General features: G+C 33.8%; 1 protein-coding gene across 1 annotated transcript; it reads right to left on the minus strand.

Annotated features, from left to right (window-relative positions):
• Positions 1-2,723: 2,723 nt before the first annotated feature.
• On the minus strand, positions 2,724-15,339 carry LOC122596445 (agamous-like MADS-box protein AGL27). The gene is made up of 7 exons (XM_043769021.1): positions 14,981-15,339; positions 11,147-11,228; positions 9,111-9,172; positions 8,844-8,943; positions 5,414-5,455; positions 3,524-3,565; positions 2,724-3,101 (listed from the first exon to the last, which is right to left on the minus strand). Exons 1-7 carry the CDS (start codon positions 15,184-15,186, stop codon positions 2,982-2,984), a joined length of 654 nt encoding a protein of 217 aa, XP_043624956.1. The 5' UTR covers positions 15,187-15,339; the 3' UTR covers positions 2,724-2,981.
• Positions 15,340-18,074: the final 2,735 nt, after the last annotated feature.

The raw sequence follows: 18,074 nt of genomic DNA on the forward strand, positions 1-18,074 counted from the left end.
GGATGAAAATTCGGATATGATGGATATTAAGATCATATTAAAATTATAATATATGGGGGAGAGAAATGTATAAATATGAATCTAATAGAAAGAGTAGACTATAACGAGGGATCAATTTTGGGAAGAATTAAGAACATTTAATGTTAAAATCAACTTTACTAGTAAAGTTGAGAATCTGGATCCTTGAATTTACATCTAATGTGGATCCTTGAATTTACATCTAATGTGTGCAAATGAGGTGGTGAAAAACAGACGTTTGAAATAATTTATAAAAAGTAGTATAAGTAAATACCTCAATTCTTAAACACACTAACGAGAAGTGGACCCGATCGAATGTAGCTATTATTGTGGTCAGTACAGGATCGTTCGCAAGGAAGATTGCAATACCTAATTTGATAATATGTGTAATTCTAGTGGTTGGGGTTATCATGATTTCCTAATTAAACAAATAAAACAGTGAATTAAAAGGAATACCGCAACCACTTGATCTAGTGAGAAGCCTTGATTAGTCTAGATCCTAAACTTGAGACCAATTATATTAAACATAATACTTGTTTAGAATATCCAATCACATGCATTATGTCAATTACTACTCTATATACTGCTAGACTGTTGGAAATCCTTTTCACGGTCAGATTCTCGTTAGATTCACCAAACCAAAATAGTAGAGCTGTTGCTAGACTCACATCCACCCTATAAAGATTCTCGCTAGATTCACTTCTATGCATTATTAGTGCACGATTCAGATTCTCATTTATCTTTAACTATACCCAGATCTTAAGCCAGTTACTTTGTATTAGTTCTCTTTGGTGGTCATAGTGCACGATTTTGTAGTCACTAAATCGCGTCTGACATTGTTAAGCGTCATGTTCATCTAGTTCTAATTATATTGGTTCTGGATTCGCTTACTATAGTAGAATCACTTTTATGATTAATCATAGACCAATTAATGTTTTTGTCCAAAGTATATTAATCCTAATGAAAGACTATACACACATCAATCAAAAATAAATCAATATACTCTAGATATAAAACCAATAATAATATGAAAAACTAGACAACCATGGATCTACAATAAAAAGTAAACACAATTTAACAGATCTAACATTAGAAAAAGTAAAATAAAATCCTACGTGATGATATCAATCCAACAAGTATTAGCCTACTAGTAAGACATTATTAATGGAATCACAAAATTTAAAAAAGATGAAAGACATTGTTTACCAACAGTTAAAAGTAAAGAATATTGAAGATTTAGGTTGAAGAATAAGATCAAGATGTGATTGGAACTCCAAAATCCTCTTAGAAAGCTGCAAAATTCGACTTAGGGTTAGGGTATCACGTCTTGTGGTTAAAAATTGCTCTCTCTTAAGTCTAGGGTTTTTTTCTTCTATTTAAAAGGCAAAAGGTCGGTGCTGAGTTCGGGGCTACAAGCGGCACTCGTGAGGGGTGATAAGCAGCGGTCAAGTATTTTCTTCATTAAGCTTCCTTTTCGTCGTTGTGTCTTGTAAAGTCCTTTGGCGTCCAAGTTGAGTTGATAAATAACATTTCCCCTCGTTCACATCTTCCGTGAAACTGCGTTAATATGACATCTCATTAAGTACCAAAAGTTCACACATATAACCTTATTTTAGCATTAAAAACGGCCAAAAGACAAATAAAAAGTCTTAAATAATTTACTCCTCAATATCTAAGGGTCAAATTTTAAAAAATGAGTTTTCAATCTTGACCCTTAATTTATATCTAAGCAGCATAATCCACCCAACTTTACTAGTAAAATTATCTTTAAAGGATCTTCATCCGGGAAAGGAATTGATATAGCTTTTCAAATAAGCTATATTCATTTATTTTATATATTTAAAATTGTTTGTTGATGATGATATAAGGGTGAAATAAGAGAAGCATTGTTGATTATAATGAATGCTCGGTTATTCTTTTGTCAAGCTTTTATCTCCTTTAATATATTAGGAGATTTTAAGTTTCTCTATCATTCTTTATCTTACTGTTTTGGTTTATCCATTGGAGGTAGGCCTACTCTTATATCTTCTGTTTTTGGATCGCTTTGTATCTTACTATCTTTATTCTTTTTCGGATGCTTAAAAAATTTAATAATATGCTGGAGTCTTTTAGAGCTAAGTTCTTTTTGGGAGGATCGGGTGATAAAAATAAAAGCACCATTTTCCATATTAAAAAGTCTCATTTTTCATATTTATTGGGTGAATAAATAGAGGGAGGGGTGCGTTTGAGGTACTAACGGAAGTTCCAAGTTATATCATAGATATTCACGTAGTTTAGATATTAAAAATATTAACATGCCGGATAGTTTGTTGTAAAAAAGAAGTAATCGAAAAGATATTCTTGAGTAAGCTATACGTATAAAGTCGAGGATTTAATTTTATATGCTCAAACTTGACTGTTTCTAGAAGTTCTTTTTTGTTTTTTTGTTAATTAAGATATTTATTATAGAATTCAGTCACTTGCCCAATAGAAATAGTTATGCAGACGGCCTGAACTGACGGCCTTACAATTACCCAATAGGCAGAGTACAAAACTTTTTGCTGAATACCACAATTTTACCCTTACTTCATGTAGAAGCAAGTCACATCGATGTGGAAAAATCCCCATATTCACTTACAAATACACTCTCACACACACATACTCAAAACAAGAGGATAGATAGATACATAAATAACACAAAAGGTTAAAGGCAGAATAAAATCAGCTTGAAATGTGAAAAAACATTCATTGATTTTTTAGAAGTTTTTTTTTTTTTACATATCAACAGTTAGTACATCAAATAACACAGTTTGTACAAGCTCAAATAGATGATAATGGATTACAAATTAAGATCTGAAAACCCAATGACTTTCTTTCATTGAGGGGGATTATTGGCTTGTTTTAAGCTTTAGTTAACCCACTGTAAAGATGTGGATAGAGAGTTGTGTTGGGTGGAAGGAAACCACCGATCTGTATATGTTTAGCTAGCCATCAAAAAGTTGAAGTGTAGTAAAAAGTTGTGGCGAACTCATCTGGTTCGTTGCAAGGTCGTTTGGGCCTCCACCACCATCATTCTCATGCTGCTGCTGCTTTGCTGATGCAACCTGTAAGTTAAACATCAGTTCTACTCATTTTTTAAACCATATATAGACATACATATTCAATTCCAAAACCATGTTCTAATACAAAAAGTTATAAGCAGCAACTTAGGCAGGCTTATATATGTTAAAACTACTACAGAGTAGTTGAAATGAGAGTGAAATCAGACACAGAAAAGCATATACACAAAGTAAGATCTGATAAATTTATGCCAAGTTTTCTATATTCGCAAGATTTAGAGAAGCCAGGAATATAAACGAGTTTCACCCCTTCAGTGATAAACATAAAACAGGACTGTTCTGTTTTCAAAAGATCTGCACACTTGTAAGTATGTAGCAATTAGCCAATTAGATTGACTCGAAAAAGTATGATTTTGATGGATAATATAAATTACAAGTATACTTATGTAGTTTTCATATTAACTTACTTGCTTCTCCATTTCTTCCTTTCCTTCTCTCAACTTCCTTTGCTGTTCACAAATGCGAAAGTAGATCAGATTCATATCGTGTTTATTCAAACTCTTTTTTTGTTGTTACCCTTACCAACAGGATAAGAGAATATGATTTCAATGTACATAAATACCACCAGAGGAGGAGGCACCAAAGTGTGTAACATCTTAACGACCTTGGAACCAGCCAGATGAGTTGGCCCCCACTTACAATAGAAGGCACTACCTGGACTTTATCAAAGCTGATTCGGGTATAGTAAAGTCTTCTCATTTTATGACCATGAATGTTTTTGATTAACTTATTGTGGCAGTTAATAACCATCTAGGGTCATAACTTTCACAAATGGGATGCTCACAATTAGGCGGAGCCAGGATTTCACGTTGAGGGGGCTCAACCGTATTTCTTTCCCGATCGTTTTATAAAATATATTGCGAAAGACATAACAATTTAATAAAATGTTAGGAAAATAGAATTTTATTACGATGGTTTACTTTTATGGACCAAATATAAAGGTTTTACCGGTCATAGCTAGAAATCCAACTTTTATAAATTGGGGGTGACTTGCTTCAAAAAGACCTTTGTATTAGTTGGCTATGAACTAGCCTTGCAATGGAAAGCATGAATGGTTGGCGGGGGCTAAGCACCCCCCAGTCCCCCTACTAGCTCCACCCCAGTCACAAATGTGTGTGTCAATGCAACAAGCTGCAAAAAAAAAAGTGATAAAAGGTCTAATGTGGCTTGAGGTAGTCTGGAAAGGTAAATTAAGCAGTGGTCTCCAAGGAGTTAAGGACTGAGCAGATTACCCACGGTCTGAAGCATTTAGCAGTGTAACTTCTCCTATGAAAAAGGGTAGATCTAACTCATAGCAACTCATTTTCACCACTATCCAACCAGGTCACTCCCAAAACTCTTTTTAATCAATTCAGCAACTCATGTTTAGATTTGGTTTCAATGGTGTGAACTAAGTAAACTTTGTTTCTGGGGCATATATGACATCAGAATAGTAACAGGTGCGCCTACATGTGAATGTGTGGTGTTGTTCAACAGGGATTTTCTTTATTGTGTCACTCTTTTAGCACATGTATTCCCCATACAAAAGCAGATCAAAATAACCCATTTCAGGTATAAAATAAAAATCAAAAAAATTGGGAAGATCAGAATTAAGTTATGGTGGAACCCTTTTAACACAAGTTTGAGTGTCGTATGTGGAATAATGGTGAAACTCAGTTACTACGTCGTGGGATTTTCCTAAAAGAAATTTAAGCAAGTTTTCAGTCCCCTCGTGAGCAAGATAGCAAGGAGCATCTGCCAGAAGTTAATGCAGAACTCAATATGACTACCCATTTCAAGAACTAACAAACCATTTAACATCTTTTACCTCTATTTTGTGGGCAAGACTCCAAAAAAAAAAATGTTTATTATGTCCGTTTTGGTGCTAATTTCGTTCAGCCTGGACTGGATGCAATACAAAAAAAATCCACTAAGAAGCCGATTTTCTGGCATGGGCGGCTGATAAGGCATGTGGTTTCCATATTTTCTTATTTTGGGTTCCGAATTTTCAGTTTTTAGTTACTGTCCATCTCCAGAGAGCGCCACCCTTGTAAAACTGATGTAACTTGGCATAACTATTCAAATGTGTGCAATAGGTATGTGTTTTGCATCTAATTTCCAGTGCACTAACACGGGTCTAGTGGTGAGTTTGCCTGATTCAATCCATTGAGAAAAAGATGCAAACAATCACTACAAAAGTAGAATTTAGTTGTCAAGCTGAAATATTTCAATTTAGGGTGGCGTTCAATTCATGTATACACTAAAATACAGAATTCATCTCAAAGTATCTGTGAGCAAAAGTCGAAGTAAAGGTATACCTCTTCTTGGAGGGTTGATATGTACTCCATCAGCAACTGCGTCTGCATTAAACATAATTACAGCCAAATTAGAAACTATATGACACAAATAATGAAATCCATATAAGCTAACCAAGGTAACCTTTTACCCTAAAAAAGATAATGAAATCTATATTTCTATAGTACTTGGTTTCTAAACTCATCAGACATATCATTATTCTCAGTCAAATTAATAGAACTCCTCACATTTAATGTACAGTATGTGTGGTCATATATTCTAATTCCAGCCATCTAAGTGAGTAGGCTCTTAACATTCCATTTAGTAATTATCCCCTAACCTTTGTTCCTTTCCTTATATGAGCTGACTCCTTGATTTTTATAAAGCTCTGTCTAATGTGTCTATTTTATTCTTGTTTGCTTAATACTGTGTAGATTGTTGTTTTTAGCCTAGAGATTTGACTGTAACAACAACAAAAATGCTAGTAATGGAAAAGTAACAAGAGTGGAATCCTTCTTTATGTTTGATTATTTATCAACTGAATCAACGAATGAGTGTTGCAAAGTCAGTAAGAACTAATATAACTTAAACATTTTCCATTGAATTACAAACTCTCATTCTATAGCTTGACTAACAGAAATGCACCAACACAACGCAGACAAAGCTCGTTGATGAACTTATGCAGTAAATCCTATCTAGAGTATTGACTGTTACCACGATTAATGTTGAGAGATGCATTTACGTTATTCTGTTAATCTCTCCATTTTAGGTGACATTCCCACAACTTTCTGCTGGAAATATCTTGTTGTAAGTCGCTTCTAACAGCTACCGGGACACCATGTTCAGCTGTCCCCCCTCCCTTTTCTCCCAGACCCCTGTTTATCACTAGTACTTTCCCCAAAACAACGCCAGTTACCAACAGCCTCCCCTCTCCATTTGCTGCTGCAAATAACCCCAACATAGCCCTTTTCATCCCCTTTGATCACAACAAACAGCCACAAACGAACCGCCATACACCCATTATCCTAAACGGCACTCCTCCACTACAACAGTTGACCGGAAACAGCGTATGACCTCCTCGATTCAAACAATGACTACAGCATCACAGCCATTTGAACCAAAACTCGATTCTTCAAGCTGTTGTGTTTGTCGCCTAGCCAACATTTTCTCTAAACTGACTCTCAAAACAGAGTCGTCGTCTTCACAAGTCCTAGGCTGCTCTAATAACAAATGTTGGTTTCAAGGCCCCAAATATACACACAAGACACTCACAAATATGTACATGTATGTAAACTCGCAGAGAGAAAAGGAAAAAGCTTTATAAAACAAAACAATAAGCTACTGCTACTATATATAACAAAACAAAAAAATATATAAAATACCACATGCTAACTAATCAACCATGTAGCCTTTTTACTCGGTCAACTTAAATTACCAAGTCTCGACTCTCGAATATAAACATCCAAAATACTTGGTCAAACACTACCCGTGCTAGCTACTGCTGATGTTTGAGTCCCACAAACTACCCATTAGTTTAATGACCAAGCAACTAAACCGATTAACTCACTAAAACCATCATGCGTGACCCAACGACATGCTAACCAGCAAAGCGTAAACAAACCCGATTAATCTAACAAATGATCAATACTCAATCAAATCGATAGTTACGTACCAAGGTTTTGACAGCTATTGGCTTTTTCTAAGGTTTTGGCAAGAAAGCCAGCAGCTTGGTTTGAAATAGCGTGTGGCGACCCATGGCGATAAGGTCCCCGAGGCAACAAACGTGGCGTTGCGAGCGCGGCAAGCGCAACACGTATTCACGGCGACAGCCGACAGTTTCTACAAATACGCTAAATACTCTACATGTAACAATTGAATTCCAAAAGATAACATTCCATATCATAAGAAAAGACAATAGTTTGTGATTTCAAATCACCAAATCATAATAAGTTGCGATTCTATGACACCAAATGTGTAGAAAACAAACCATAAAAGTAGACTAACAGACGTGAAATTGAAGTTGAAATCAAAACAGTGGGCCAAAAAAAGTGAAAACATAACTTTGTACATGTTGCGACGCTACGGACGCAACACGCAACGGCTCGCTACGGGCATGTAGTGCTCACAACATGTAACCTGGTCGCCACACTCTTGGCGTAGCGCCCTAGGGTCGCAACACGCAACGCAACGCCTGTTGCACGCTATTTTAAACCAAGCCAGCGGGAATGAATTAAATAATTTATATCACGTCATCAATAATTTATTAGTAAGCAATCAAAGCACCCCAACATGTTACAAGCACTGCAGCAGAGTTTAAAGTTGATTCCTAACAATTAAAAGGTTTCATATATGTTCCACTTTCAGTTATAGGTTATGATCATAAGTTAAGAGAGCAAGGTGCTCGGATGGGAAATGATGAATCATACCATGGTTTGGTATCTCACTCACAGTTGAACCCAAACTTTTTTGGACCATCAAAAATGAGGGTATCTCCTACTCGGGTCTGTACATGGGGACCTGGGTGTGAAAAGATATAAAAGCCATACATCATCATTCTTTGTGCAGAAGTGGTTCATCATTCTCACATCTTTATGTGTAGGCGCCTTGCTCTTATGTAGGCTACTAAAGCCTCCAATAAGTCCTCTACCATAGAAGTTTTGATTACTACTAAACGCTACTAAAGCTTATCCCTCTATAATATAAACTTTCTTGCTATATATTTTCCGGTTTACTACTTATAGACTAGCAAAAATTAAATTTTTATTATCCTTGATTCATGTAATCTTCCAAAACATCTTTGTGAGTAAATCAAACAAGACCCATCTTCTGGTGCATTGTACAAAATCTTCTTCAATGAGAGACCAAACTTCATCACATATGATACTACTGGCAAAATTAGCAATAAATATCCCCTGACAATAAATCAAACATATACACGCATAACCCCATATGCATAATGTGTTTGAATCTTTTGTGTCGAGCAATTTTTTACTAATCCATCATCCATGGATAACACTTCTTAAGCTGAACATGAGTCATAGTTGCTACTATCGTACAACTAAGCTACCTTCTCATATTTCAGGCATTCAAGTTTGGTATCTATCTAATTTGTCTCTCTTCCCTAGAATTCTAGATTCTACACCTTACCTTCATTTATTCGCATCCAAATTAGGATGCCACAATCTCCATTTCCATCCACAAGAAAACGGTAAGGAGACTGAACTAATGGAAATTAAATAACTTTATTAAACAAAAAAAAATGATATGCAACAAAAAACATCTAGTCAAAAGGCAAAACTAGTCATAGTATTATGATGATGATTCGGAACTAACACGTAAAACAATATATCTGGAGAAAGGAACGTATTGACAAACGCATATTACTAAAGTGAATTATGTATAAAACACAAACAGCTTGGGAACACAAGTTAAAAACTAGTATCAGACTATTACCTTTCTCAATCGTGTTTGAACAAGAGCATCATCAAGTTCTAGTTCTAGTTGCGTCATGTTGGCCACAGACAGCTCCTCGGTATCATTTCCCTCAACAAGCCTGTACAAAGAGTTGGACTTCATTGACGCTTCATCCATATTGGTAGAACAACTTCCATATGCAATATTACTAAGATATCACTTCCCATTTTACTTGGGTCAACTTTTTTACCATAGTGTATACATATGTGTGTGTGAGTTTGTGTGATCATCTGGCCTATAAGTTACCTATCCACGGTTTGTAGAAGCTCTTTACATGTTTGGAATTTTTTACACGGCAACACGAATTCCTGCAGCAAGCATTTTCAGGACATCTCATTAAATAAGAAACCAGCAACTTGCAAAAAATGTGCAAATTGATAGTAAATGTCTAATAGATAGAAGAAGTAAAGGCTTATTATCACGACGTGAACCGTGGTTCTTCAATTCTCAAAAATAATACTTGTGCTTTTTATTTCAAACATCCCTGAACTTTCATTTTTGTTTCGGCATTCATCCCTTCGCTTATTTTCCGTTAGTTGTCCCCCATTATATCTCGTTAGTTTCCCCCCCCCCCTTATGTCTACACGCATGTTGCACGTGAGAGTATAATTTTCTTTCACCTGAACCCTTAGATAATAATGACGAATCGTCCATTTGGTTCGTCATATTCTCACAAATCGTCCTTTTGCCATGAGAAGACCAAAAAGTACCCTATTCTTATTATATTCTTAATAATATATATATATATATATAAAATAAGGTTCATTTGAGAACTATTCAAATATGAACATAGGTAATTATAACTATAACTTGATAGTTCATATGTGAACGAATATGTTCACATATACCATGCACATATGAACATCAAGTTATAATATATAAGTTCTCATGGTTCTTCCAATTCAAAAGGTTCTCACATGAACCTTTTCCTATAAATATATTATTAATATAATATAAATTCTCTATATGAAAGAGTCTTTGTTTCCCAGATTGGTTTATATAACTAAAACAAATACTTTTAGAAACAACTTTACTTCATATATGATTGAGCTAGAGATGGAGAATGTATATACGTCTATAAAGACTAGCACGATACCCGCAAAATGCGGCAGTGGTGGCCGTGACGGCGGTTTTGTGGTGTCGGCGACAGATGCTCATGGCGGAAACTATTGGTGGTGGTGCCGGCATCGAGTGGTGTAGGTTGATGTATATGTAACTAGTGTAAAGTGGTGTAATTTGATGTATTTGTAACTGATGTAAAGTTGTGGTGGTGGAAATAGTTTAAAAGATAGAAAATTCTCGCACAATATGGTTGTGATGTGGTGGTGGCGGCGGCAACCGGTGTTGATGGGGGTGGCGGAGTGGTGATGGTAATTGATGTAAAAGTAAGGAAAATTTAATGATCTAAAGGGGTAAATGGAGATATTTTTAAAAAATAAGGGACTGATGGTGTAAATTTAATTCATTTAGGGTAGAATGATCATTTCATATTTCTTTTTTTTTTTAATCATAAGGCAAGATTATGACTCACTTGTACGCGATTTAACAATTTCTAAGCTCTTTCCATTATAAACTTTTCTTAGTGATAATATACACAACTACAAATACCATTATTTGGAAAAACCTCTTATATATTTAGAAAAAGAAATATAAAAATGATAACGAATAAAACTATGTAACCATATATATATATATATATATATAGGTTCTAGGTAAAATAATGAAAATAATCGTGAATCAATATATAAGATACACATATATACTTACGCTTTGTGAATCTTCGTGCATTAACTTTATCATGATCTAACGGTCATAATCTTATCTTATTTGTTTTACTTTAATACTTGTTTTACAATAACAAACCTATATAATATATATATATATGCTTTTAAATAAAAACATCGTTTTATATATAATAAATAAAGAGAGTTTATATAATACAATATAAAAAAAGTAAAAAAAAATGTAACTAAAAACAAAAAAATGGTAATTTTTAGGTTTTTTTCATGTGGCGGAGGCACGATTTATAAAAAAAAATGAACTGTAAGGACAATTCGTGATATTTACCTTAGAGAGCAGATGAAAAGACAATTATATCCTCATGTATAACACATCTATAGGACTCGGAAGAGGACAACTAACTGTAATACATAGGGATAATCGTTGATACAAAATGAGAGTTCAAGGATGTTTACTAAGAGAAAGAAAAACCGACTATTTTTTTTAGAAGTGGTGAACCACAAGGGTGATTTGTGATAATAACCTTGAAAATACACGCTTACTAAATCTTTGTCAGCTAAATTAATTGTACTCTCTTCCGCTTCAATGCAGCTTTTCTGATATCTAGAAATAATATGCTCCACCCTAAAACAAACATAATGAAAGAACATAACATATAAGTAATTTAGTGCAAGATGCAAAAGGATGGATTCCAATATAGCAATATCCTAACTTTTATCTTTAGTGTTCTTATGATAGTGTACCGGGTTTGACCAGACCATTGTATAGATGGCACTTGGCTGAAAGTTCCTAATAGACTCTTGGGTTTCTTAACAACGGGTCAACAGCGTAATATACTAATTCTAGCAAGTTGCTAGGAAATGGGTACATAGTTACATAGATACAATAAAACAAGAATTGGGATATGAAATTCATCAAGCCAACTAATTTTGCAATGATTATTTCTATTTGTGATCAACTGTGAGATAAGAGTTTGATGTTGTCCATGATGATTACAGAGTTTGATATTGTTCTTATTGTACTCTATATAAAGACAACCCATTAGACGTTATTTAACTTCAATCAAAATGACATGTTCTATACTCTTGAAACACTCGACTCTTGAATACTCATGAAAACAAGAAATACGCGATAGCATGTTTATATTTAGAAAATTTGACAAATATAAAAGCAAAGGAAAACATGTGGATTCCATATACATACAAAGAATGAGGTGTCTTTGAAACCAAGAAAACTCATATGAAGAAGAATACTCGGGACTTTAACATCCGGATATGTGTGTCCCTTATTAAAAGAATATTCATTGTTTAAATTTGGATTTGATCCATGTTCAAACTTCTTAGGGAAAGTCAAGTCTTTGGCTCTCATATATATGGCCTACCCATATCACGGTGGCTGTTTTCTAGATTTTTTTTTTCTAGCCATCCCAGGATGCTACTCAGTGGTATTTGAGTCCATGTCTTTTCTAGCACCTTCTAAACACTTTTTACCACTACGCTACCTTGGAGATGGTTGCATTTTCTTTAGGTATTTAGTCTTTTAAGGTCACCTTGAAGATGGTTGGATTTTATCTATAGGTGCATGGATGGTCTTTTTAACTTCAGCGTGGTACTAAAATGAACTCAAACTTTACAAAACTAAAGTATCAATATGAGAATCATCAATTTCATTTGCATTACCCAACCAAATGTAGATGAGAGATTACTCTCCTCCACCAAATATCAAGATATACCTTATTTGCACCTTGCTATGGTTAGTCTATACCTATATGAATTGCCAAGTTCTTGACATATTTTTCTCTATATCTATCCCTTACACCTAAAAATGCATGTAGAGAAAATGGCTGATAGTATATAACTATTAATTCAACTTGAACATATTAGAATTGTAATCAATGTTGATGTCAATAAAAATAATGGACACTTAAGATTAATGAACTTACTAGTAAAATAAAATCAATCTTGCAATTGTTTTTTGTTTTTTTTTTTTGGACGGCAAATGTAATTAGCCCTATCTAGGAAGATGCTAGAATAAACAAAAGTAAAGTTACAAACAGAAAATCTTAGGGTTTTGCATCCAAAGTTACCCAATTGCTAAGTAGTTAAGGACCAAAATTTCGGTGTTTCAGTCAAGGACCGGTATAGGAAATTTTGGTAATTTCGGTGGTATTTTGGTAAGTTTAATATTATGTAAAATATTATATACAATTATATATATACCAAAAAGTGTGGTATATATATAATTGTATATAATACTTGATACCAAAAAGCTTAAAAGTGTCAATACTTGATAGATTAGTGTTAATACTTGCAAAAAATAGTGTTTCTTATGTTGTATTTTAAGTTAGGACAAAAATAATAAATAAATAAAATCTGAAAAACTGGTATACCACCGAAATTTGGACCAAAATTTGACCGATTTCACCAAAAATTGACCGAAAATCCCGGTAACGAAATTTTGGACAGAAATCTTGACTGGTGGAGGACCGAAAACCAAAATACCACTTGTATACCACCGAAATTGACTACATAGCCGAATTGAACCTAGCTTTACAACAATTCGAACGCCAATCATATTATAAAGAAACTATATCATTAAAAATAATCAATTTTCTAGGGTTGTTTGTGGCGAACAAATAAAGATTATTCGTTGAATAACTTTAAGAAATTTGAGAGAATAAGCATATGAATTTCGACACATCATAGTTGTTAAAGGCGTGCGCCTCTTGCACCTAGGCGCAAAAGGCATGCGAGGCACAACCTTAGCGCCTTAAACCCTAGGCCCTAGGCCCAAGGCCCAGTAACTATTTGAAGTGCAAGTTTACAATTTTCTATATAAATAAAGTTATAGACCCTTTGTATTTCAAGGAGCATCTATTGCATGTAAAGGAGAAAATTACGTATATTGTTAAAACTCTGTATATATCATTATCATCGATAACAAAACATCATTCATCAAAGAGTATTCTTCGAACAACTAAAAGGTAAGGTTTCTTCAATTTTTATATTTACTAGAACTTTTCTTCTAAATTGTACACCCTCTTTAACATATTCATTATGATTGTTAGAGACAATGAATCAAGATAGTAACTTAAACGGCATTTGGTTTGTTTTTTACTTGAGTAACACTTTTTTTTTCCGGGCGAGCGCTTTTTTTGCGCCTCTCGCCTACGCCTCAATTGGGGTCTTTGCGCTTTGAGTTCGCCTTCGCTTATGACAACTATGCGACACATACACCTTTATGAATAAGGATTGATGTAGACAAAACAATCTTGTGAAACTTAGTATAGCTAGAGGCAATTTGACTATCATTTAGTGATTTACACTTTCAAGTATTGTGTTATAATTTGTGTTATACTTCAACTTTCCAAAAACAATCGTAACATCTATCGGGAAGACATTATAATATTATATACTTCGAACACTTTAAACATTATAGTCCATCTTATATGATTAATTTGTGCACTGATTGCAAATCCTCAAGTTTGTGAGGTAGACGTTTAGAACCTAAACTCATAAACAATGGTTACAATCATGGACAACTTGATTCTCTTCACACTCAAACAAGCGAGGGAGCGAAAGAAAACAGCCATGTAAATTACAACTGAGTATGATGTAAGCCCCTACACTCTCAATGTCACCTAACATAAAAGAATATTAACTTAAAGAATTAAAAGACCCGCTTAAGTGTATAATCCTCGATCCAAAAGCACATTAGTTTTACAAATTTCTCAAGTTCTTGAACAGCATGGATCAAAACTAACAGAACCAATATCCCAAGGAGTTGGCTATACTCTCAAGAGCATGTGTTGTTGGTCACTCTTGTCATGAAAAGAATGGAAAATAAGGAACCTCCTAGAAACACAGAAATACACATGAACCTAGGATAACAACGGTAAAATGGTTATTAATATGGAACTCCCAAAGACACCAAGAAATGAAGAGCTTATGATCGAGAATTAGAGTCTGATGACCTAGTCGAGCAACTGTTGAAGACGGCAATGGGAGAGCAAGTCGAGTTGGGGGGTTAGCGGTAATAATCCATCCGCTATAAATAAAACCCCTGTATGTAATTAGTAATCGAAAGAGAAACTCATGCTAACTTAAAATGTTTCTCTTTAGTAGAATTAAGTTGATCGATCATCACACCGACCAATCAGCCTAACCACGATTTCCTGCCACCTACTAATATACAGGAGTGTATCTAATCAGTAATTAAATTATAGCGGCAAATCTCGGAGTCATCGAGTGCATATGAATAATGCCGTATGTTAAGCACAATTCACATAAAATCATACATATATTTGCAGTTTATACCTAATTAATAAAGGATTATAAAAATAATATAAGATAAGAAAGGAATAAGGTAGAAGAAACCTGTTACTAGAAGAAGAAGAAGAAGCACCGGCGGAGAACTCGTAAAGCTTGCCGCCGGCGGAGAAAACGATGACGGCGATGTCAACCTCGCAGAGAAGAGAAAGATGGCGTGCTTTTTTAAACAAACCAGATCTCCGTTTCGAGAACGTGACTTGTCTGCTGCTCTTGTCCTCGATCCGCTTCATTTCCAGCTTCCTTCGCCCCATTTTATTCCTTGCTTTCTATCTCTCTCTAACAACCAGTGCTGCTTATTGTGAGACCTAATAAACTTTCCAACTTCCGGTATATACTTATGTATATGCCCTATCTCTATCTCTATATATTGATTCTATCTCTATGCAATCGACCATAATAATTGTTGCAAGTAAAGGCGGCATCACAATATCTAGCCGGGAGTAATTTTTTTTTTTTTATTATTATTACTCGTATTACTTTGCAGTAAAATTAATAATTTTTTCAACAGCAATTGCTTTTAGACCCTCGATCAACTGTGTTCTCGAGTTTATATGTAAAGGAAAGGGAAAGAAGAGAAGAGAGACGAATGGAAGAGAAGGGATGGAGTTTTCTTCCTTCCAAATCATCTCAAAAGTGGGAGGAAAATATCTTTAACAAATTCTATAGAATTCTCCTTCCAAATCTTTTCCCTTCTTTTCTCTTCTTCCCTTGAATAAAACTCAAGAACCCAAATATTTTTAAAATCCTTTACAATCTTTTCCTTTCCTTTTAAAACAAAACTCAAAAACATACCCTAAAAAAAACTAATTTCTCTTTTTTACATCCACTCAAAAGTTTAAAACCAATTCTTACACTCTTATCCACAACTAAACAAAACTATTTTTTTCAATAGATAACTAACATGGTAATTGCGCGTTTTAGCGGATACCATTAATGGTTATAAATGAAAGAAAGAGAGATAGATATTAAGAAAAGATTGTGTGTGAATGACTGCAAATGAAAAGGAGAATGTTGTTTTTGTAGACAGAGGTGTTTTAGACAATTCTCCAAGTTAACTTTCAACAAGGGTGTAATTTCTTTATTATGCAATATAAATAATGTTTTTGATTAATATTTCTCTTATTTAAAAATAAATTTTCAAACTTTTTTTTTATGTAATTCAAATTTAATTTAATTTTACAACAATTATATTACTCCATCTGTTCTACTAGAAGTGTCAAGTTTTAAATTTTCAAAGTCTTTATATCCCAACTTTTACCATAAAAAAATTTATTTATGTTATATAATACTTGATGAAAATTATATGATTTGATTGAGTTTTAGATATATTTTCATTAGGTATAAATTTCATCAAGTATTATATAACAAACATAAATATATTTAAGGTAAAAGTTAATAAGTAAAGACTTTGAATATTCACAATGTGACACTTTTAGTGGGACGGAGGGGGTATAAACTAATAAAAAAAATGAAAAAATAATATTACCACTTAAATCAATACAGTAAAACGATTTGAAAATTTTCTTTTTTTCTTTTTTTTTAGGTAGACCGACTACGTCAGTTGCTTTAACTTTTGTTTAATATTATTTCTTCAGTTCTTTCCCGATCGACTTTCACAATTAAATAGCGATGGGGATGGTCTTATATAAATACTACTTGTATACAGTTATTATACTATATACTCTATTATTTTGAATCAAATGATGAATAGTAACTCGCTGATGTGGCGAATTACTATTCGTCCACGGTACACACGCATTTACTACTCAGGTTTTGTCATATCGCATCCCGTTTGAATTTTCAACTAAAAGTTAATTATTGCTTTTTTGTACCTTTTTTTTCCTTTGAGTTTCTAACTAATAAATTGCTACTTTTTCGTGTGCACGTCTATGTTGTTAATAACGGTGGTATAACGGTGTTATAACAGTGGTATAACGGTTATCGGTCCTTCCCCAAAATAACAGTCCCGTTATTAACGGTGGTATTTACCGTTATTTTACCGATATTTAGCTTTGATATTTCGGTTGTAACGGTGTTAAAAATTTTTGGGGCCCAAAACTAATAAATATCTTGTTTTAATAGTCTATACTACTAACTAAATAAAAGCTCAGATCCATCTATTATTTTAACACAAGATTAAAAAAATATAAAAAGAAAAACATGTCCCAACCCTAAGTTTCAATCAATCGATCGATACAGCAGCTCCCATCAACAATTTCCATCAGGTACACAGTAGCGCTATAGGGATGATGATGATAAAGATGATACTATAGTTGAAGTGGAAGATCTTGGGAAACAAATGGATAACTTGTTTGATGTGGATTCAGGGGGAAGATTTTAAAAACTAATGATTTGAATTTCATCTATCGTGTTTCAAATAATTTTAAGCTTGACTTTTAAGTTTAATATTAGTATAAAGTATTAATTATTTTGGATTTTTTTACATATATATATACTTATATGTAGCATAATATTATGATAACCATTATACCACCGTTGTACCACCGCTATAACCCATATATCAAATACCGGTGGTCGACTGTTACAACCGTTATTCGACCATTAACAACATAGGTGCACGTCATGTACAATATTCGGATTTTACCATATCGCATCCATTTTCAGATTTTGAACTACAAGTTTATTATTGGTTTTTTACATAATTTTTTTTTTGGGGTTTCCAACCAACGTATTGCAACCTTTTCGTCGACATATCATGTACCAATATATACGACTATTCAATTTATTTCACACTTTGTTCCTTTTTATTTTAACTAATATAATGAAACAAAAGTTTCTAGCTAACATATAAAGTGACATATCATTAGTAACAAAACATAATCACAATATTTGAAACCTCGCAACGCTTAGAATGAAGCTAATGTGGTTTTACGCTTGTTTGAATTTACCCAGATTTGAATCTTACACTTTTCTGCCCTCTTATCGATGTAGGCGGCATTATCAAATCTTGAAAATGAATAGTAGACATATAATCCTTGGAATTTAACCCATAAAGAGTGTTATCCGTTACGTTATTGTAAAGTATAATAGCGACTTGAAAATAAACAAATACACAATGATACAAAAACGTATACGATGTAGGGTAAATGTATACAAATGAAACTAGATTTGATAACGC

Source organism: Erigeron canadensis, chromosome 4 (assembly GCF_010389155.1).
Source record: "Erigeron canadensis isolate Cc75 chromosome 4, C_canadensis_v1, whole genome shotgun sequence".
Classification (NCBI taxonomy): Eukaryota; Viridiplantae; Streptophyta; class Magnoliopsida; order Asterales; family Asteraceae; genus Erigeron; species Erigeron canadensis.